This window comes from Copadichromis virginalis, linkage group LG20 (genome assembly GCF_057382275.1).
Source record: "Copadichromis virginalis isolate Kocher_CV1m ecotype Utaka linkage group LG20, C_Virginalis_male_GT1.1, whole genome shotgun sequence".
Classification (NCBI taxonomy): domain Eukaryota; kingdom Metazoa; phylum Chordata; class Actinopteri; order Cichliformes; family Cichlidae; genus Copadichromis; species Copadichromis virginalis.
This window is the reverse complement of record NC_140637.1, coordinates 10,940,865-10,964,210: the sequence shown is the minus strand read 5'-3', so window position 1 is coordinate 10,964,210 and position 23,346 is coordinate 10,940,865. Positions and strand designations below refer to the sequence as shown.

At 40.6% G+C, this 23,346-nt stretch overlaps 2 protein-coding genes across 6 annotated transcripts in view; both read left to right on the top strand.

Annotated features, from left to right (window-relative positions):
• Positions 1-3,023: 3,023 nt before the first annotated feature.
• On the top strand, positions 3,024-7,906 carry ubiad1 (UbiA prenyltransferase domain containing 1). Its single transcript, XM_085444472.1, has 3 exons — positions 3,024-3,223; positions 4,278-4,902; positions 6,971-7,906. Exons 2-3 carry the CDS (start codon positions 4,338-4,340, stop codon positions 7,456-7,458), a joined length of 1,053 nt encoding a protein of 350 aa, XP_085300598.1. The 5' UTR covers positions 3,024-3,223; positions 4,278-4,337; the 3' UTR covers positions 7,459-7,906.
• Positions 7,907-10,886: 2,980 nt separating this feature from the next.
• The window catches only part of mib2 (MIB E3 ubiquitin protein ligase 2), a 39,181-nt gene continuing 26,721 nt past the window's right edge, over positions 10,887-23,346 (top strand). The window contains exon 1 of one of the 5 annotated variants that reach the window (XM_085444852.1): positions 10,887-10,967. Coding sequence is in view for 3 of the 5 variants with exons in the window: in XM_085444853.1 (XP_085300979.1) it covers positions 15,240-15,399 (160 nt within the window). In the remaining 2 variants the exon portion in view is untranslated. The other 4 variants (XM_085444849.1, XM_085444853.1, XM_085444851.1 and 1 more) reach the window with 4 other exon arrangements.

Here is a 23,346-nt window from a genome sequence, read left to right as displayed (position 1 = left end):
CATAGTCGATTCCCAGAAATCATCACAAAACACAGACATGCGACATTTTAAATTAACTGTTGTTGTTCAGACGTTGATTAATGAAAATAAATTCGTTTTTTATTTACTTCAGAGGTTCCCATTTAAAGAGATTAAAGATGCCACTAATAGCTTGGTAAACAGTCAGTTCATTACACTGTCAATCTGAGCTGACACAAAATAACACAGAAGAGTAAATCTGTACAGGTGTTGATTTAGTACTGATGATATTAAACTTTCCCTTTTCATACATAAAGACACTTCCAACCATGATGCATAAAAGGTGGAAAATGGTGCAGAAAAAAATCCACCAAAATGCAGGAAAGGATGTGTCAGAAATTTAAACTTGAGAGAAACCTGCTGCTTCTGGGATGAAAGTCAAACCATAAGCAGTGAGTCAAAAATAAGGTTGAGTCTAATCACAAAAATGTTCCATGAAGTTGTTCCCCTACAAGACGTAGTGACACTTAAATGGCAGTTTACATTTGCACCCTCTGTGTGACCCTGTTATGACTCTGTATTTAAATAGTGTAGAGGTATTTCTATCATGTGATCATTTTTGTGGCTTTTAGGTCAAATCTTGTTTGAGTGTCTCTGACTCCGGTTGGTAAATAGTTGCTTTTTCCCCCGACACACAGTCTGACTGACAGGAAAATTGGTGGAATTTCTCGAATTAATAAATACTTCATAATGTCATGCCAGTTTCAGGGTTCTGGTATTATGCATGCTGACTCGCATGCTTGGCCCCGAGGACACATAAATGATATTTAATAATGATTCTGCCCGTGTTTTTCCTTCCCGTGACAAGCCAAGATGCTCTAAAGAAGACAGATCAACAAAAGTAGAAGGTAATCAACATTTTTTTTTCCTGAACTTAACTTTCAACAAACTAGAAGCATTACTGCAGCATTAAAATGCTTTATCTGTTTGATTTGGTACAGTGACCAAACCCAGAAGTTATTTCATAGAAATGATTCCACTGGATCCTTTTCTAAAGTGATGTAGCTGAATGCACTCCCACATTATTTGTCTTAGATAACCCAGTAGCTGGAGCGACCAATCCATTTTTGTAGTATACATTTGTGTAAAATGTTACAACTTTTTCTCTCTCTTTTTTTTTTACATTTTCTTACCGAGTATATCGTGTGCAGCCCAACTGCTCGAAGGGGGAGATTTTCTTTTTCCCCTGGTCTGATGACCTTCCCCTGAGTTTGTTGTTCTAGTACACCCTTGGGTGAAGCTGGGAAAGGTCCTCAGCCAGCTGACTGTCATCTCTGGCCAGACCTGGCTAATCTTTTTTCCCTTAAATGGCTGGAAGCTAGACCGCTTGAACTCATGCGTCACTCATCCAACCACAAACCACTCTACTTACACACTGATTTTCTTTTTTAAGTAGCTTAACTGTGATTAACTGAGGTGAGTAAATCACTCTTTGTTATATGGCCAAGCCACATGTGATAGTTAGATTTCTTTCCCTGTGTTTGTCAGTTTGTTTGTTTCTTCCAGTCATCTGTTTTGGATTGTTTTCATGGCTATGAGCACAAACAGCTTCTTGTGACCTCAGTATGCATATGATAACTATGGCTATAACCACTTTTTCCTTTAAATTGTATATGTCATTGGAGGGTTGACATTTTGCCTGATTACATCATTGTGTGTGTTTGATGATGACATAATAAATATATATACAATACTGTGCAAAAGTCTTGAGCCACGCTCATTTCTTTACATTTTGCTTCCAATGAGTCAGGCCTTCTTGGGATTTTTTAAATGGTCTTGAACAATAGTTCTCCAGGCTTTCTGAAGGACTTCATGAGTTGTTGGTTATTTTTGTTGTTGTTGTTGTTGTTGTTTTTTATATTGGCTGCTTTTTCACTTATTTTCAGTCCAGTCCTTGTACCTGACCATTGTCAGAGAAATGTTGTTAAGCCACTTAACACTGACCTATACATCATTCAAGCACACAAAAATGCATCTAGCTCAAGGGGTGAACCAGTGCTGTGTTCACACATAACACAGTTTAGCAAAGAACCATTTTTAAAATGTATCTTTAGGCATTTTATTACCATCTGCTTCTCACAAAAAAACCCCCAAAACAAAACACAAAAATCTTTTTTTCTTTCTTTAGTTGAATCTACAAACGATGAAATAACAGAGTCTGACAAACATAAAATAGTGTTTTCACCCTAACATGGTGACTCCCAAAGGGCTATTAGCTAAAGAAGTTTCATAGCTTGGTTTGATGTCCAGTGTCTCCTTAAATATTTGAGGAAACTGGACAAGTTGGAGGTCTGGAGAGAGGTACAGTGAGTGTCTGCAGCCACCCGTAAAACACGGTGGAGGATCTGTTGCAGTGGGGCTGCATTTCAGCCAGTGGTGCTGGAGACCTTCTTAAAACAGATGGAATCTTTTAAAAAGTCCTGTCAGATTTTGATCCTCCACCACCATTGATCTGCTATCTGTATTCGGGTTAGCTATATATTTTTTAAGCATAGCAGTGATCACAAACACACTGTCAGTGGAGTAAAAGCATTGACAATGTGTTTGGGAACACCATCAGTCATGGATAGGCCTCCACGGAGCCCGGACCTCAACACTACTGCTGTACTGTCGGATCGTCAAATGACAGCCAACGTCCAAAGAAGAGCTGTGAATGTTCAAGAAGCCTGAACTATTCATGAAGATGACTTAAAGAAATAAATGGAAGACAGTTCAGGCTGCGTTGAAGAACAAAGGCGTTCACATCAAATATTGTCGTTCAAGCTGGATAGAATTTTACAAACACGTTTTGTTTTTGTTTTTTACATTTTTGTGCCCTATATTCTGTGTCTTTGCTTATGTTCCAATAAACTATTTCCCATTTTCCTAACAACATATAAAAAGACTTTTCCAGTGCTGTATCCATCCATCCGTCCACTTATTTTCTGCCTCATATCCGGGTTTATATCTAAGAATAAAAAAAGGAGGGCGGAACCCTTTTTACGACGCTTGTTTTCTTCGACCTTTGTACGCGGTTACACTCGTGGCGGAGGAAATGGCACCCGTCTGGTCTCGCAGGCTTTACAGTGGCCAGCCAGTCGGGTACTGTCGAAGCTGACACGTAAGCTTTCTAACTGCCTCCTGCAACACAGAGCTCACCTTGAAGAGAAATATGGTTTTAAGTGGAGAGAGTGCAGGTGTGTGTGGGATATTGAAAACATAGCAGGTAAGAACTGCTGTCAGACATTTCCTCCCCTCCGTCCCTGTACATACAGCCATTAGCTCGGATGGCTAGCACTTAGCTTTAATCCCATAATCTCAGTCGTTAGCCTCATGTTGTTTACCCCCTTTTGAGTGCCGTGTCCTTGTCTGGGTAGCACCTGAGCCGTTTTTCTCCCGAGGGTAGTTTCACCCAAATTTCAAATGAAGTTTGCATTGGCAGTAAGCCGGAGTTTGGCTTTTAAAGTACCCACTTAAAAATAAATTCCCTGGCGTTACTTTCGCGGAACTCAGTGAGACTATTTCTCACGCAATTCGTATTTATTAATTCATGGCAGTTTAACAAACAAACTCAACATGGTGTGTACATGTCTACAGCCTTAAACTGTGTGAACATTTGCCAGAAGATGGAGGATGTGACGTGGTTGTGGACGTCAGTAACAAAGTCTGTGTGAAACTTTTAGAAAAAAATGCGTAAAAGTTTTTAGTTCTTCGCCAAAACCAAAACAGGATAGCATGTCACTCCTGTTTTAGTTTATCTTAACTTTTGGATTGTTTTTATGATGACTTTTAAGGCCCTCTCTGGACTTCCGTCAAAGTATAATTGAAATCATATGATACCATAAACTTGTGGTTTCAAGTCAAGACTCTGTTAGCCATCCCTGTCTTTTTAAATCTCTCTTATAGACATTTTTTTTAATAATTGGGCTTTCTCAGTGTTGAGTTACTGTTGTATAATGTGATCTCTTTTGGGTGATTATTTTTCAATATGTTATATTTGCTTCTGCTTTTAATCTCCATGTACCCAATACATGTGTCAGACTCAAACAGCTAAGAGTACTAAGTTGTGACCTCTTGAAGCTGGCATTCATTTCTTTCTTAAAACTGGGGATCTTTTGTGTGTAAGGTAAAGGCACGTATTTCCTCAAAGTACTAAAGTTTACTACCTGGCTTTGTTTAGCGTATTGGAAATGACATGCTCATATGATGGCTGTGGTCTTGTAAACACTGTCAGGTGTCTATTTTGTAAATTTATATTTTGTGTTTTTTGTTTCTTGCAGAAATCCCAGACTCGGAACATTTAGGAACATTGCTCGTGTTGCAGACCGCCTTGAAGGACAATGGCCAAAGAGCAGAAACAAAGCAGGGCGGAAACGTTTTTACTTGCAGGGTCGAATGGTCATAATGGCCAGCAATGGGCGACTGGTATGAGTAACTCTGTGCAAAATCATCCTGCACCTGCTAACAAAATGTCAAGGATGGCTCGCGTTGCCTCGGATGTAAGGCACAAGTGTGCGGCCTACGTGCTAGCATTGAGGCCATGGAGCTTCAGCGCCTCACTAACGCCCGTGGCCCTTGGCAGCGCCTTGGCGTACAAACTGGATGGCTCCGTGGACTTGGTCGTTCTGATGGTGTGTGCTGTGGCCGTCCTCGTGGTTCACGGGGCGGGTAACCTTGTAAACACCTACTATGACTTCTCCAAAGGGATTGACCACAAGAAGAGTGATGATAGGACTCTTGTGGACGAAATCCTGGCACCACAGGATGTTGTTATGTTTGGCGCTTTGTTATATTCTCTGGGGTGCTTGTGTGCCACTCTGCTTTTCTTCCTGTCTACGCTGAGGCTGGAGCACCTAGCCCTAATTTACTTTGGGGGTCTCTCCAGCTCCTTCTTATACACCGGTGGTGAGTGAAACGTTAAATTGAGTATTAATCACTGCTTAGCTGTTTGTCAACACACATCTTAAATTTAAGCTGTCCTATGCAATTTGTTGGAGGGTCACTTTTGGTTCATAGCTTTGCAGATAATTTGTACTGTGCATCTACCCTAAAATCATTGAGGTGCGATTCAACGCTGAAAAAATATATTTCACAATCTGGTGGCAGATGTTTAAGAGACAGATGACTGAAAACTGGCAAAAAAACCCATCCCCACAGTTACCTGTTTGTTGAATTTGGGTGAACTGGCCCTTTAAGAAAGCATTTCTTTAAAAACATGACAGAGATGTGTCACATTTTTTCATGAGGTGACGTTTATGCTTTCCAACAGAAAGCATTTTCATCAGGACTTTTTTTTTTTTTTTTAAGTGTGATATTATTTTGTTTTAGGGAAAAAAGTTCAGGTGATCAGGATTCATATGTAACAAAACATTTCTGTCAACCTATCAGAGCTGATTTTCAGGAAAAATGTTTGTCTACCAGCACAAGATGTTGAATAACTTCTATTACCAGATATCTGCAAATGCAAAGGACACGAGTTTTGGTATGAGAAGCTTTCTGGTTTCTGTTTGTAGTCTTATGTAATCGTATGAAGGTAAACACTTCATACAAGGACTGGATTTGCTTTAATGCAGTCTGAAAACCAGATCATCTCATGACAGTGTAACTATTTATTGGCTTTTGAAAATATTTCTGCCTTGCTAAATAATGAGCGGTAGATGCAACACAAAGTATTGGCCTGAATTTACTATGATTATACCAGAGTGCTTATAAGATTGTTGAGCTTAAGCAGAATTTATGGGCCTGCAAATGTGTTGGATCTGTGTACGTGTTTCCATTCGGACAGTGATGCCTACACCATAACCTTCCATGTAACATGATGTGCATCTCCCGTCGTCACGTTGCTGAAAATGGCGGATGTAAGCATCAAGTAGGCCGGAGTAGGAAGGGACTGACAGCAAAGTTCAGTTGGAATGGGGAAAAGCACCCAAGAAACCGCAATAAAAACGCAGACAGTAGCTGCAGTGGACTTTTGTAACTGTTTTTACCACTGTGTTAGTGGACAGTGCACATGTTGCCTCTGTTGGACTGCAGGCAGAATTTATGGTCCAGGAGAGGTGGCACATTCGCTGACTGCTGGCACTTCAGGGATGGCCTGGATGCCTGCAGAGAGCTTCTGTTGTCAGATGGAGGCGATGTACAAAGTATGTCGTACAACTGGTCTAAGGGTTACTCCAGCTTGTGGTGTTGGTCAGTGAGCCACAGCGAAAAGCGAAGTTTTCTCTGTGAAGCAGCCACTGTCTGTGCTTTTCTTTCTGTATTTATTTGCAGTTCTGCTGTTCCATGTGTATTCCACTGTCACTCTCTTCACTATTCCCTTCCACTTTTCAGCCAGTCACCATATGTCCAGATGATAAATTACGCTTCAGTATGCACACTAGCTGGTGGGTTCCTAGATTGGCTGTTTGATAACATAGTCAGGCTAAGGGATCACTTTATCTATCACTTAAATTTCTAACATTGTGTTTAAGTAGAGTCAGTTGCAGTGAGGTGGTGGAGGGGTCGGGTATTCATAGATCCACTCAGGCTGAAGTAGGCAGAGGTGTAGGGTTACATTTATTCCTGAAAGACTTTACCATTACAAATAATAAAGTAAAATGCATCATTTGAATGAACGGTGATGTGTTTTTAGGAATTTGATCACTGCTAAGGGGAAAAAAGTTGGTGTTGGGGAACATCACTGATATAAAAACAGCAGTTTACTGGCTGTGGTAGGTACTGGTGAGTGTGTGATAATAGTTGGTCAGTTTTTCAAACTGGCTTGAAAGACTTTACATGGCAGTGAGGCACTAATGAAAGGCTTAAAAAAATCGTGATGATTCTGACCAAACTAAGACTAACCCAAACTTTTTAACAATGCAGTACCCAGACTGCTGGAATACTCTTTTAAATGTACTGCCAAAGTTTTGACTGTGAGACTCGGTGGAACTCAATTTGCTGTTTTTGACCGATCCTGTTTTCTCTTCTTCTCCAGGCATTGGCCTCAAGTATGTGGCCCTGGGAGATGTAGTCATCCTCATTACCTTCGGCCCACTGGCAGTCATGTTTGCCCACGCGGTGCAGGTCGGGTACCTCTCCGTGCTCCCGTTGGTGTATGCCGTCCCGCTGGCCCTCAACACAGAAGCTATCCTCCACAGCAACAACACACGAGACATGGACTCTGACAAGCAAGCGGGGATCGTCACCCTGGCCATCCTCATTGGACCTATGCTGTCTTACATCCTCTACAACCTCCTGCTCTTTGTCCCTTACGTGCTCTTTTGCATCCTCGCCACCCGTTACACCATCAGCATGGCACTGCCTCTGCTCACGTTGCCCATGGCCTTCTCCCTGGAGAAGCAGTTCAGGAGCCGATGCTACGCCAAGATCCCCCAGAAAACAGCCAAGCTCAACCTCCTGATGGGACTTTTCTATGTATTCGGGATCATTCTGGCTCCTTCTGGCAGCCTGCCATTACTGTGATTTAGTATAAAATTCAAATTTTGTCGATTTAATACTGACTAGTTTACGTACTGATTTGTATTTGTATTCATACAAAACTGTCTAAAGGCTCTCGCTGGCTTTAATTTATTGTTTAATTTATGACCTGAACAGACTTAGCTCCTCCTTCGGGATGCTGAAAACATAATCAAGATGCTTTTATCGAGTATTAAGCCTGCTGTAATGTGTTGGTAAAAGTACGAAGTGTTGGTGTTGATTTGTAGGGGCGGGCAACATTTTCATAATATAAAGACTAAAAGTAAACCTACTGTTGCCATATTTCTAGACATGACATATAACATGATCCTACAAACATCAGTAAACCATTGCTGTCCTCTCATTATGGTACATACTCTTAATTTGTTCATTGTGGTTTTTATTTTGGAGAGCCTAATAGTATTTTGTCAGTAATAAAAGTTACTCATACTGATGTGCCATGTCTTCACTTTGAATCAATGGTAAGATTGCTTACTCATCTTTAATCCAGATCGGTTGAGATAAGTAAACATCACTAAACACTTAGAAATCCTTAGTTTTACATTGGGTGGGGGAAAAAAAACAACCTCCAAATATGAAAAAGAAAATGCATCACGCATAATGACAGAGCAACTAATGCTTCATAATATGGACACTTCTCTCATGTTCTTGGAGTGATACAAAGTTGGCATGACTAGTAGCACAGTCTTATTCATACCACGGGGAAAGATCATTTACATGTCGAAGGAACTTAGAAAAGTGACTGAACTTCTTTAGGGTTTCTTTTTTTGGGGATGATGATGTTTCACCTCTCTTCCAAGGGGCTTCCTCAGTTCTAAAACCAAAAGGTGGAGACACGAAGGTATTTAAATTCTAGTGTTTTTTTTATGCTTAGGAGGTGGTCATTGACCCACTGTCATCACATGAGCCAAGGTGTGAGTCGTTACCACCACCCACAGGTTTCAGGTGAAACCATTGGAAGAACTTGCCTTACCCTATCATGTGATCTATTGAGATCACATGACACAATGCGCTTGGGAAGGGGGGCAGCCGCTCCCTCTGTTCAATGATGGACATAGCTGACCTCTTATTCCTCTTTCAAACCATCTGTGGTCTTGCTTCAAAACTTGAGCATTGGCATCCTCAACGGAGGGACCTTTAACCTTTAACCTCCTAAGACCTGAACTCTTTCATGGCATGCAGTTTTAATTTCTCTTTGATATTTGGGCTGATTGGGACCTGATGAATGTAAAAACAAAGAATTACCTTATTTTTGTTTCTAAGAAAAATGAGAGCAACATATAAGGATATTCATTTAAAATTTCGATAGGACAGTAGCAGTATAATGTCCTCGTAAGTGGATATCAGGCTCTTGTAGAGCAAGATTGAGTATTTTGGTCTAAATAACCCAAAATGTGATGTCCACATATATGGACGCCAGGTCCTAGGAGGTTAAGAGCAGATGTCTTATCATGTCAAAGTGGCTCTTCTTTCAACTCTGTGCCTTGGCTAACATGACAAGGCACAGTGGTCAAACATTTCCTAAAGAACAAAAACACCATAAAGAAGACAAGTCGCCTTCTTAATATGACCCGGATGACTGAAAACCCCCACAGACACATCTAGTTGTTCCTCCACGCCACTATAACTCCACTAAATTACATTTCTAACAGCAGGCACTAAATAATACAATAATGTTGAAGTTTCATTAACAAGTGCATATTGTCCCCCAACAAAAACCATGGTCATAGCTGGCCAGCAGGGGGCAGTATTGAACAGGTGTTAGGACAACCGGCACAGAAAGCTGTCACAGGCTTTGCGTTATTAAACATTTCACGCGCTCTCTGACGTTTTGGTGTAACGACTCGGTGTTAGACTAATTGTTTACATATTATATGTCTTATATGATCAAACTCTATGAGTATCACTAATTTGAATATTAGCAGAAGACCGATGATAAAACACAGCCTCTGTGGAAAGTTATTTTAAATAAAAGATCGCAGAAGGAGCTTTATTTTTATTCTTTTAATTGAATACTTTTTATTTACTGGACGTGTTTGCAGTATTCCTTTTTCTTTGTCCTTAAACATAGCTGATAGTTTTACACTTTAACCTTAGTTACAGTGCAGTTAAGAGTCGAGTGCTTTAATTGAATTTCATTAGGAAGGCTGTCCCGAGCTTTACTTTAATAATTACATGGCTCCATACTGCATTCTGCAGTTTCCACCCATAGCCCAGAGACATGAGGGGCAAATGAAGTGGATGTTGACAACTGCCACTCCCATCTGGTAAATGCTGTAAACAGTGGAGCACCATAACATTATGCATTGAAAATGCTATTGAAATGTTGGCATCCTATAAATACTGATGAACTGTAAGGTACATTTAGCTTGTGTGACTCGTTGTACTTCATTTAGGTGACGAGAAGGACACGTGAAATATAAGTCAGCTCAGTGAACGACTGTTAAATAACCTTGTTTCAAATAGTTCTGCTTTCCCTTTAACCCATTTATTGTGTTTCTAAAGCAAGTTTGTTTGTTTTGTTTTTTTAAAAATAGCATTATCACTTCAAATGTTCTTGTTTCTTTGCACTGAAGCTACACAGGTGACAAATGTGATTGGTTATTATTTGAAGTCAAACGTTATAAAACACACTTACTGGCCACTTCATTAGTTACACCTTCCTATTGCCTTCAGAAGTACCTTAATTCTTTGTGGCATAAATTCAGCAGGTTGCTGACAACATACCTCAGAGATTTAGGTTCATGTTTACATGGCAGTATCCCACACTTGCTGCGGAGTTGTCGCCTATTGTCCAATTTGACCTCTGTGAACTGTGGCCTCAGTCTCTTCTTTGTAGCTGGCAGGAAGGGAACCCAGTGTGGTCTTCTGCTGCTGTTGCCGGTTTGTGCTGTTTTGCATTCAGAGATGCTCTTCTGTATATATTGGTTGTAACGAGTGGTTACTCGAGTTACAGTCACTGTGCCCTGACCTCTGTCATCAACAAGACATTTTTAATCAGACAACATGTTGTGCAGAAAAATCCAAGAAGATCAACAGTGTGAAGTACTCAGATCCTGGCACCACTAGACATGGCACGTTCAAAGTCACTTAAATCACAACTCGTCCCTATTCTGATCCTTGGTTTGAACTTCGTCTTGACCATGTCTATCTACCCAAACACCTCGAGTTGCTGCCATAGCTGATAATATAAGATGGGTTGGCTGTCCAGATATCTTAATTAACGTGACTGTTGAACCGGTATACCCAATAAAGTGGCCGATGATCGTATACACAGTTTGTATTTGAATGAAGATTTGTTTCCTTTTTCACGAGGAGCACGTGAAGGTAGCACCAGTGACGCAACGCATGGGCGTGTTGTCATGGCTGTGTGCAGCAAAAGCTTTCAGTATTGTAAATACTTATTTGCCTTGAAGCAAGCCATGTCAGCGTTGATAGCAGGCAGCAATATGGAATTTTATTTCACTGCAAAATAAATTCGTGGAAAAGACCCGGTGAGTAGCTCCACCTATAAAATAAGCTGCCTCTTTTTTTTTTAAATATACCAGTACAGGTTGGGCAAACATGAATTAGCTAGCTAGCATTAACGTTAGAGAAGCTAGTAATACGCAGAATCCAGCCATCCCTAAAAAAGCGACGCTGATTTCTGGTCACTGTTTTACCGAGGAAAAAAGGTCTCTGTGTGTGTGTCACGGCACAGTTTTGACTAAATAAGAACACAGATGTGAGTCTGTCCAGCTGCCTTTAAGATGAAAGGCTTCCGTTAATTTTCCTGTTATAATCACAGCATCTTTATACTGTGGTGAAGCTGCTTGAACTTCAGTTGTCAATTCAAAAAAGCCACACTTAAGCTAGAGCGAATAGTTTTGGACTGCCTTTAAAGTGTAACAATCTGTATAACATTTGCTATAATTAAGCCGGCAAATTGTGAGAGGTGTTTAGTGTCACGCCTTCATCACATGAGAGGTCAGGGAGTCGATAACAAGGAGGCTTACTTTCAGTTTGTTGGGTGTCATGGTTGTTTTACTGTATCCATCAGCATTGGTCAAACTTTATATTCACTGTCACCTGACTGAAAATGCTGAAAAAGACAGAACTGTGGGAGCATAAGAATAAAAACTATTAGAATGAATGATGGGCACTGTTAGAGAAATTATTTTGTCATTGATGTTGCAGTGTCTGGTTATCCTGACAGGTGCTAAGACTGTGGCACTGTTTTTTGTTTTTTTTTAACACCTGTCATCTTTCTGGTCATTTGTTAGTGATGAATCAGAGCTCAGTTGCAGCTGCCTCACACTGGAGCAGCAACTGGTCATATAACTGGACAGCCACACCTACTCGGCAGCATAGTTTCAGCCCTCTGCTGTGTCTCTGTCTCTTATTGGTTCCACAAATCTACATTACAGTAATAACCTGAAGCGCCTGCTCGCTTTCCTACATCACGGTTGTGGCTAGTGTTTTAGAGAAACAGTTCACTTGACTGCGTTTGAGAACAAATGGGGAAAATATTATGTGGAAATACCCAAGGTAAGGTATTATGCTCTTTGATTTAACTTTTGGAAGAAGCTTGAAACTTTCTTCAACACATGGCCTTTTTAAAATAGCAATTATTAGAATTAATGATTTCAGTGACCCTGTTATGGTTTGTGTTTCCATCATTGTTGGCTGGAATGATACATTCTGTAAATAATGGAAAATATGGTGACCTTTTGAGTGTTTCCACATCTCTTGTCATTTCTTGTCTTTTTAAGTAGATTTTCTAACTAAGCTAAAAAAGGGGATTTTTGGCTGACAAGCATGCATAATATCGCATAGCAGAGCTTGATGTTAGTGTCACGAGTGCAGTAATGGGTTTAACAAAGTGTAGCAATCCACAGGTCAAAAACAGTCTAATTTTGCTGATGTTTTAGAGTGCAGCATTTGTGCCAGAAAATAGAATTTTTCTTGGGATGGAACAGCGCCTCAGGTGAAGAAAACTGCAGCCCAGAACTTCGCTAACCATTACCCAGTGGATGTGCTGTTTGGAGCACATTAAACATTGTGGTTGAAATTGGACATTACCCATTGTGTGCTGCATGTGAGAATGGACGAATTTGGACAATGACCTGACCTAGGATGTTACCCCCCCAGGTCTGGTTGTGGCTTCCTGAATCCTCACAAGGTAGCACGTGGTAATACCTCCCTCACTCGGTCTTCTAAATCTTCTTTTGGCTCTCCCTTTGGGAACAGCTTTCTGTCATTTCCAAAACCACAGCTGCCAGGATCAGCTGGTCCAAGGCGTTCCAGTGTTTCTGAATCTTTTTTTTACAGCTAGTGATGGTGAAATGGAGCGTGAGGTTGAGGTTGAAGGTTTGAACTGTCACTATTTCTGTTATCCTGAGCTAAAAGTGTACTTGTATTTGCTAATGTAAATTGCCAAAATGACTGTTTTTTTGTGGAGTGGCTGGGCTGAGTGTGAGCCAAGATAAAGAGCTCCAATTTGTGGAAGGAGTTGCTTCTCCATTGTGTCCTGTGTTACCATTTTAAGTGATTTCCGTGTCTGATCAGGATTGCCCCTACTGCCTTGCATTTGAGTTTTTTGGGCACATCAAATTTGGGGAAACCCTGGGTTGGACAAAGAACACACTGCTGCTATTAGATCTCATCTGGTCTTGGACCACCTCTGGGTGTTTGTGGTCTGTGTGTTGTGGTAGCTTTCCTGCTGCCATTGTGATCTGTCAAGAAATTGATTGATGGGTGTCACTAAAAAGTAAAGTGTGGCTATATTTGCATTTAAGGGTGTAAGGGGAAACTTAATCAGATTTGGTTGTGGTGTCCAGAAACACAGAGAGCATTGCTGAGAAGGCTTTTTTTAACCCACTCTTGTAATTACACATGATTCTTCTGCTGCCAGATTAATTGCATGTCTGCATGCTCTATTTAGCTTTTGATTACCATAACATGTTGCATAGTTAAGTCATCTGACCAAAATATTATTATTTCAAACCTGGCATTTGTTTGTTTTTACGCTTGTAAAGGGGTTGCAACTGGAGAAACGGGTTAAAATCAGATACAGCCTCCTCTGTATTTATGCCACTTGGGCTCATTGCAGTTTCTACAGTTTTCTAAAGACTAATTTGTAGCTTTGTGAATTACTCCTGGGGGGTGGGGGTCACTGGATATAACCTAGTATCAGACTTGGCTGATGTGCTGGAGCTTTAAATGATTACAGTGAATGAATGTTTTCACTCTGTGGAAAAACAAACATTCATAATTTTTCATCATCACACTAAATTTCCATACCGTTTCATCTGTAGTATGTTTGCATTCATGGCACGCATTTGGACTGAGCAGTGAGGACGCCTTGGTCTCATACTCCAGGCCTGAGTACCCAGGACATAAATAGAAGTGAGCGTTTGATTCTTTGCAGTGCTAAATGTGTTTGCTGTTCCCTGTTGTCTTTTGTAATAAAATCAAGGTTCTAAATAAAGCCAGTGTACCTGCTGGGACAGTTGGTTGATCAGACATGTCTTGCAGCTATATTAAAACATCTTTTTTCACAGCCTCTAACGAGGCTTTTATTTCAGCAGTCCTCCCAGTCTGGTGACATCTGATGACATGTTTGTGTGTGTTTGCGTCTGCTGGAAGAGGAACTGGGTGACTGAATGCTTCCTTTTATATATATATGTCTATTACACAGACAGCAGGAGCTTTGTTTACAAGAGTGGTGTAATAAACTTCATTATATGGCTGGGTCTCAAGTACTTCCTAAGCTTGCACTTGTCTTTTCGCATCTTGGCATTACTATCTGTACATTCATGTGTGTGCTAGCATGGACAGAGTGTCATTGGCTCACTTTTGGATCCATATTGGTGATGTCTCCTACAGCTGTAGCCACATTGGAAGATAATTGTTCAAAGCTAGGAAAGCATTGGGAATCTCTTACTCTCTCTCTCTCTCTCACACACACACACACACACACACACACACACACACACACACACACACACACACACACACACACACACACACACACAAATGCCCGTCTCTTCTCAGTGTGAGCTTGGAGGAATCTCTGGGCTGGTGTTGCTATCTGACTAGCAGTGGTTGCACAAACCTGTTTGCGACTCAAAAAAAAAACAAAAAACGAGGATTGTGGCAGATGCCCATTCATCAGAAACCATAACCAGCCCCACCCCTTTCCATTTCCCTGAGCAATCTCCCAACACAAAACACAATATCCAGACCCTCCCCCTGAAGCATATGCCCCTCCCCCCTGCTCTGTGTCCTTTGCTTGTCTGCTTATTGGCAGTAGAGCGAATGTTGTCCCCACGGGCTATGAAAGAGAGGGCTGTGCATCCTTATGCAGAGCTTGATGCGCATGTGTTTTTGCATTTTTTTTTTTTTGTTTCTGTAAACACAGCGTGTCAGCTTCACATGCGTGCTGCCGATGCTCACGTCCCTCAGTGATGGAGTATAGCATCAGAGGAAGCCTTTACAGAGCAAAGCCCATTGGCCTGTTTTTTATGTGAGACCACGGGAACGTCAAGCTGAATGCAGCGCTCATCAGGCAGCCGCTTTTCCTGGCCTTCCTCCTCCCTCTCACCTCCTCCTCCTCCTCCTCCACGGCGGTAATCCTTGCTGACACAACGCACAAAGGACTAAATGCTGGCTGCATCCTCCAGCAGCAAGGCACTCTCCTCTTCCTTCAGCTCTGATCCTCTACAGCCTGTTTGTCTGTACACTACAGAAGGATGCTGGTTCTGTAAGTCTGCTTGCAAGTGCATATGATATCTCTTGAAAGACATGCTGGCTGTCCTACTCCTCCGCCCCCCAGTATACCCTCCTCCTCCTTCCTCCGGTTCATTCAGGGAGTGCATCAGAACGAGGCGTCAGTGCTGAAGAGGCGTTTTATATTTTCCTTGCTGGAAGCTGGTGGGACCACTGGTAGCTTATTTTTCATTCTCTGATGTTTTTATGTAGCAGGATGTAGGAGCTGCTTCCTCTCCTTCCTGTTTTTGTCGGTCTCTGTGTTCACCCTGCTGCACATCACTATACCAACAGGTAAACCAGCTAAATGGGGTATGCATTATGTAGCAAGTGATGCAGCTTCAGTGATGTCCATTTAAGCAATGCTACCTGCCTTTTGTGTAAAATATTGAAATCCATTCTGTCATTCTGTTCATATTTCAAACCCCAGCAATATATGGTAGACATATTTCCTGATTTCATAGTTTAGCTCCCAGACAGAGAAACTGATCATGTGCAACATACATGCAGCCAGCATGTGTCCACGGCCATGCTACTACAATTGTGCCACATGTCTTTGCAATCTGTAGTAAAGCTAGCAGTCGTGCTGAGGCAGACATCTGGCCGCTTGGCTGCTGCTATCTTTGTTTGATTATAACCAATCTGTCACATAAATGGCTAAACATGTTTGTCCTGGCCTGCAGGCACTGCATCACGCTAATGTACGTGTTGTCAAAGTAATGCAAGTGCTTTTGGATTTTAGTGTGTCGATTCACAAATGCCGGTTGTTTAATCACTGTTCTCCCCATCTCACAGGCATTTGCGTTTATTAGAAGTAGCTGTCACAACACTGCGTGCTTGGTGAAGCGAACTAAACTCGATCAAATAAATGGACACTGGCCTAGATAAGACTTAAAAGTTCATATGTTTCAGGTGAGGTTAGTACAGCCTGGATGTTTTGATATACAAATACCTAAAGTACAGAATCAATGCTGAGTCACATTGATTCTGTACTTTAGGCCTGTCGTCAATTGCGCTGATTATGTGTAGGTTTTTTCTTTACCTCACTCAGCCAGTATGTTTTTCTTTCTTTGTGTAACAGCTGGGTGACAATCACAATACGAAAAATGTTTGTCCTGACCTGCAGATGCAATGATCTTGCAATAATCTCAGTATGAGGTGTCAACGTTGAGTAAGTAATTTTAATTTTAGTTACAGGGAAGCCAATCACAGTTCTTCAACAGTATTAGTATAGGCAATGACTACAGAGCTGTAGGGAGTGCTGTCAAAAATGTCGAATAAGTAGACTCTTTTAGAGAGGATTTTTGTGATGCGGAGAATACTGCATAGATTTTTAGCTTTTAAGACGAGAATGGAGCGAGCCAGGTATAGCCAGTGGGTAAGACTTAATGTCCCCCTGTTTTTGTAGGTGACATTAATACAAAATCAAATTATCAAATGCAAGTAGTCACATGTGACTCTCTATTGACTTTTAAAATGATGTATTTAAGGTCTATGCCGGCCCTGATTGGACTTGCACTTGTGTGAGTTCAGCTCATTGTATGAAAGATCACCCTTGGCAAACACATGAACTGATCAAAGCTTTCGCGTACCTCTGATGTGACAGTGCTCATTATAGCACAAAGTAATGTGTTTACCTAAAAAAAACAGTCTTCTTGTGGGATTTGCACTGTTTGTTTTTTAAGTTATTTCTTTACCGAATCAGTATGTTTTTCACCCCAGATAAGGCGTCAGGCGCATGTAGTTCTTGAGCAACATCTGTCATCTGTCCCAAAAAAAAAGAGGGAGAGAGAGAGAAACTGCATGTTCCAAAACAAAGATCAAAGTTCACAGCAAACCAAATACTGAGACTGTGCTAGAAAGGTGGGGTAGTGGGGTGACTGGAGCTTTCACATGGTCTTGCTAGTAGATCCTGGATAAAAGTAGTTGAAGCTTGAGGTGTCACAGCAAACTGGAATCCTACAGCTGCTGACATGTTCAAAAGTGGACTAAAGATCATGGGAAGTGAGTATGACTATCATTATTGTGCGGTATAATATGATTAGTACAGTGCTGTCATAGAGTTTTTTGATGTCTTTTATAAAAGTTTCTAGGGTTGAAGTTTTCTTATCTGGAAACGTCTGTGAGAGTCAAGCTGTAGCCATTAAGCTTTCTAAGTATGCTTTTGAACAAAGAGTTTAGTGTGAATTTGTTTTAAGAGGTGCATGGTCATCATATATTGGAATTGTGGAACTGAAGATCTTCACAGATGAGCCACAATATTAAAATCGCCTGCCTAATAATATAATATAGTGGGCTCCTCTTGTGCAGGGCGATAGCTCTGACATATGAGGGGATGGATACAGGACCTTAGGTAATGTCCTGTGTGACTGCCACAAGGAGAATAGTGATGAGTGAAGACCGGTAACTAAAAACATTTAGTTACCTAAAATTAAAATAAAAACTACACCTTTAAAAAAATGTACAGCTGAAATGATTAAATGTATAAATATAGAGGAAATACTTACTTTTAGTATCTGTTTGTTGAGGCATATGCCCTCTGTAAAACTAAACATTTTCAAACAATAATGGATCCTGTTCATTTTGGGCTGGGGTCTTTTGTGGGTTGGGCTTGTTGTTGTGGATGCTCAGTCAGTCTGGATCAACACCTTGTGCTCTTTGTAGTGTTTCGCACTCTGCTGCAGATCTGTTTTTGCTGTGTAGCAAGGATCGTTGTCCTTCTGAGGAAGCCCGCAGTGGTCAGGAAATGCTGTTAGAAGAAAATGAGCAATATTATATCTCATATCTGTAGCGAGGCTGTGAGATTGGTGTATCTGTTAAGTCTATATGACCTGCTCTCATTTGATTATGTCAAGTAAGCTAGGGCAAGCAGAAACCTGAAACGGTGAACTGAGAGTTCTCTTTTAATCTCGACACCTAAGCTGGAGAAATCTTTTTGTACAGGTATTATTTACTCACGGTCCTTATTGATTTTCCCGCAACTCCTCTGGCCTCCAGATGTTTCTGACGTAAACTAGTTCCAGCAGGCTTTTACTCACTTCTGATATTAAAGCTGATATTAAACTCTTGTGTATAGATTACACTTTGGTAAGCATTTTGGTCCGGTGACAGTGATGAAAGGAATATCAGTACAGGCAAACGGGCTCTTGTTATTAGAAATGAAATCGAGGATATAAGCCAATTTGAACATGTGTCTCTGGGCGCGCAGCCAAACTGGGCCTTTGCAGCTTTGCACAGTAGCACGTATCTGATGGTGCTGGCTCTGCCAATAATAATACTCCTGACTCATTTTCCATTTTGAAGCTGCTCAGTGAGTAGAGGGCAGGACTGGGTCTTTCTGATGGTTGGATAAAGAAGTGTAAATATGTAGTATCTGCTTCATCGATGTCTTCAGATAGCTTATCAGGCTGTGGGCCTACATCTCTGAAGATTATGTAACAGTCTTTGTTTAAGTTAAAGTGGGGACATGTGTTTACTATTAATACTGATTCTGAAATGCTTCTCTAATCATGGACTATTTTTCAGTGCGATTTATGACCATCGCTGCCTGCTCCCAGCTGCACTTCATTTAATGATACATTTAGGTGAATGTTAATATTCACAAACAGCAAAAAATCTCAGAGTATCTATCAGTATCATTTCTCCTATTTAATTTTTTTATGCTGTATTGCATTTAACTTTATTTCAGTAAACAATAAGTTAATAAAAATGGTACAAATACAGAAGAACTGACTAGCATTTCCTATTTTTAGCAGAAGAAATATCACCAGTGAGTAATATATACATCTTTCTTCTTTGCAACTTCTGTATTTATTGTATGAGATAAAGAAATCAATTAAGGGTGCTATTAGCATTGAGTTACTTTTACAAACAACATACATGCACAAATAAATTAGACATAGTGTTGCTGTTTGCTTTGTGATCAGCTGCTACACATAATAATTCAATGAGGATTTTTTCTTTGTTTTTGTTTTTTTTTTTGTTACTTTTTTTTAAAAATGTGTGTGTTTGTTTTTGCTGTGTGTAATTTTGGCATGTCTGCCTGTTGTTTGTGTGACGGACCTTACTCTCCCAGATTGGCCCTCAGCAGCGTGTATGACGGAAGCTAGGCCATCTGTTGTTGCAGGCAGAGATCTGTAATCCAGGCCGTCTTAGCCCTCTGTCGCAGATTGGCAGTGACATTTCAGCAACACAGGTAGCCTTGTCATGACTGCCTTCACCCGCGCCTCTCATAGAGAGACGTACAAGGAATGCGCGCTGGAGAGCCGACCTCTGGAATAAAAGAGCTCATGCTGCACCTGCACCTGTTCGCTCTAATTAGATATACGCTTGCAGTTGTCGAAATGTGGTGACACTCCAGAGTTTGACATCTGGAAACTATGATTCAGAATATCTCACATTGTTATTGGTTGTAATGCTTTGTAAAACTCGTAGACTGTGGCTACAATCTTTTGTGTGTTCTCAAACCTAGACCACCATTGAGAAGCTTATTGTTCTGTCCTACATTATGCATAAAGTCATGCCATGAGCTCACTCCTTTTTTTTTTTGCTGTTATCATAAACGACACTACAGGCGCTGATTAGGTTTGAAAGAACTGTCTGTCTGGTATTTATTTAAATGTATTTGTGGGTGATTTTTAAAAAATATGTCTATAAATGTAAACACAGTATTGGTACTGTGCAACTACTAATTGCTGTTGTCTGTATGTCCCTGAGCAGAATTTTGGCTGGTGGAGCACTAATGAAGTAGTAAAGTCTGACAGTAAATTTCATCATTAAGTCTGTTGGCACAGTCTTGTATTTGCCTTGCAACATTACATATGAGATGTAGTAATACATGAAAACATAGAGTAAATTTTAAAGTTGAAGTTGCATGAAGCTGTTAATAGAAGAGCATGCTGAATTGTTTTTACATCCGTACCGCTTTGCTGTCAAGCATAAGGTGGTAGTCACCGTTTTCTGAAATGTTTCCATGAGGTAAAAGTGTGCTCTTCACTTGAGGGCTGGTGATTCGTTTTCAACAGGATTCACTCTTATTTTCAGGATTCTTAAACAGCAGCTTTGTTGCCTAAGATGTTGGGATTCTGTGATCTTTTTTTTTTTTTGCAGTTGGTGTGTTGAGAAGAAGGCTGGAAGCTACCGTCTGCCAACATAAAAGAAAAAAAAATACTTTGGGATTAAAGAATATGGCGATATTTTATTAATTATGTTTGCCAAGTAGGGCTGGGCGATATATCGAGTTTTTTAAAAATATCGATATATTTTCATACGAGATATAAGATGTGACAATATCGTTTATATCGATATAGTCTATGTTACGTTATAATTATACTTGTGGAGCCGCAGGTATACCTCTCTTTCGTCCACTTTTGTCTCTACGCAACGTTACTCGGCCTCACCTCTCCTTCACTGAACACAACTCCCCCCTCCCCCTTAGCTTCACCTGCAGGCAATGACAAGATGAAAGCGGAATATCTCCGTTAGCGAGTTACCGTGCGTGGGGCTGGACGGCGTCAACGTGTTAGCGAGCTAACCGCGCTAACGACATGCAGCCAGGAGGGGCTGCACGGCCTAAAATCCTTTCATTTTCTCAAAAATCGACAGTGCGCCTTATGTATGAATTCTGGTTGTGCTTACTGACCGCGAACCGATTTTATGTGGTGCTCAGCAATCTGTCAAAAAATGTTTTAATATGACTTTGCTAAGCTACAGAGCTGCACCGCTTGATGGATTGTCGGAGGATTACGGCTACCGAGGAGGAGCCTCGCGGAGTGATACGTACTGTGTGTGTATAAGGACCTGTTCAGAGACGTGGTGCAGCTGTGAAATCTGTCTCTTTGTTATTATGCTCAGCGTCTATTAGTTTACATTTTGACTGCACAATTGTGAGCTTTTTGTTATGCACAAAAACAACATTGTTTTCTTTTATTTATGGACCATGATTATTTAATAAATGCTGATAATTTATTTTTGAGTAATTTCTTCATGTACATCTACGCTGTATGTAAATAAAAGTGCCCGTGTGACATCTGGGACACAGTGTGACTAGGAACTCTCTTTTTGTTCTTAACTTATGGCTTTAAAAAAAAATATCGAGATATATATCTTATATCGCCATCCAGCTAAAAAATATCGAGATATGAATTTTGGGTCATATCGCCCAGCCCTATTGCCAAGTACAGCTTTTAGCTGTGTGTTCACCGTTTGTGCACACTGTGCATATCTTCATGAAGCTTTTCCACAGGCAAAAACACCACCTTCCTCAGCACTAAATTGTGAAACTGGAAATGACCTAGTTGCGTAGGTAAAGCGATCCAGTGAATCCACTATGTTTTAGTCTACTTCTCAGTACTGCACTATTTAATAATGATAAGATATCAGTAGTCACGCTGGGTTCTCTGGAACACTGAGGGGGCTGTGGAGTGGGTGGTATTGGAGGGGGGGGGGGAGGGGGGGGGGGGGGGGGGGGTTATGTGTGGATAGCAGAACAGTTTTAAATGTAGGTGATAGGTTGGTATTTTTATTATTATTATTATACAGAGCTTCTAACACTGAATGCTAAGACAGCTGACTGCTTTTTCTTTACTCAGCTTCACTGCAGATTTAACTGTGGTATAAATATACTGACCTCCAGGGTTTCAGTTTGACTCTGTTGCTCTGAATAAGTTAGGATTGTGTTGTCGTCCAGCACTTTTCTTACTTGCATCCATGTGCAGAATGCTGGGAAGCTTCATGAAGGCTGTCCACTGCCCCTCACAGCTCCTCTCTGTGCACGCTGAAATATTAGATAACTGGGATGTTGTTTCAGTGCACAAAAGAGGCTAAGCTGTCACGTTGGACAGAAAATGGAGTATAAGCAGCCTGCTTTTCCTCCTTTTATCCCCTACATCCCTTATGTTTAAGCAGTCACCACCTAAATGACATTGTAATCTCAATAAGCGTGCAAGTGTAATCTCAGCTTCTTACAAACATCTGTCCGCCCTCTTATATAAAGGTTTTTGTTTATCTTTTAATAAACACTATGGGTGTATTATTAGGCTCAATATTAAAAGACATGTTGGGTGTAAACATGAACAAATAATGGAGGGTATTTGGAAAGTTTAAGGATTTTTTCCCCACAAATATGCACAGACTTGTGGATTTAAAGATCATTTATTTATTTATTTTTTCTCTGTTTGAGCTGTTCATAGAAAAAGCTTAAATCTCATCATCTGCTTAATTTAAAATAATAGTTTCTTTGAACAGGGAAGTTATGGACTACCCACATCATCTTTTAGAGATTGTCGTCAGATATCATGCCTGATATGCCACAGATAAGCTGTTATTGCGTTGTTTATTGTTCTGACTTCCAGTTTAACCAGTCACTACTAGTGACTGCTGTTACTGGTGTCTCTGTTTGTGTCAGTAACTGTAGGGGTATAAAATAATGACTGATTTAGGGTCTACCACCATTATTGGTAAGTCCAGGGCTGTTGTCTCACTGGTATTCCTGGAAATCCAAAGCAATCAAGTTACAATGCCTGCATTGTCTAAGTAAATTTCCTTCCTCTCCATTACAGCAAGACAAGAGGCCTCTTTGGTAGTGCTGTATGTGGAGGCAGGCCGTGTGTGTGTGTGTGTGTGGCAACCAAAAGAATGTGTACTTCCAAAGAACTGAAGATATGACATCTTCAAATTCTTCTTTATTGAATTGCATGTTGTAGGAAAGGACCTGGTAATTATTTGAGACACACTATATTTAAATAGCATTGCTTTAATAAACAAGGAATACTTTAAATTGTGATGGAGATGTAATGATGTGGTGTATAAAAGAGTAGATCTGATGTGCCACATGTGATTAATGGATGTAATTAGATGTGTGCTGATGATCATGGTCTCCAGCAGAAGTTTCTTTCTGTGCTGCTGACTCAAGCTTTCCCTTACTGTAAATGCCACTTCCTTTTACTTGTAGTTGTAGTCTCCAACACCCAGCAGCATCAGTTTAAACCACTGGTGTACTCAGTCAGCTGTGTGAAATGTTTTCTCCTTCAGACAAAATTTAATCTTTTTGGTTTCTTTTGAAAAAACAACCTAAATTAATTTATTCGCCTACGGCAAAAGTTTGTTTCTTTTTAATTAAGGAGA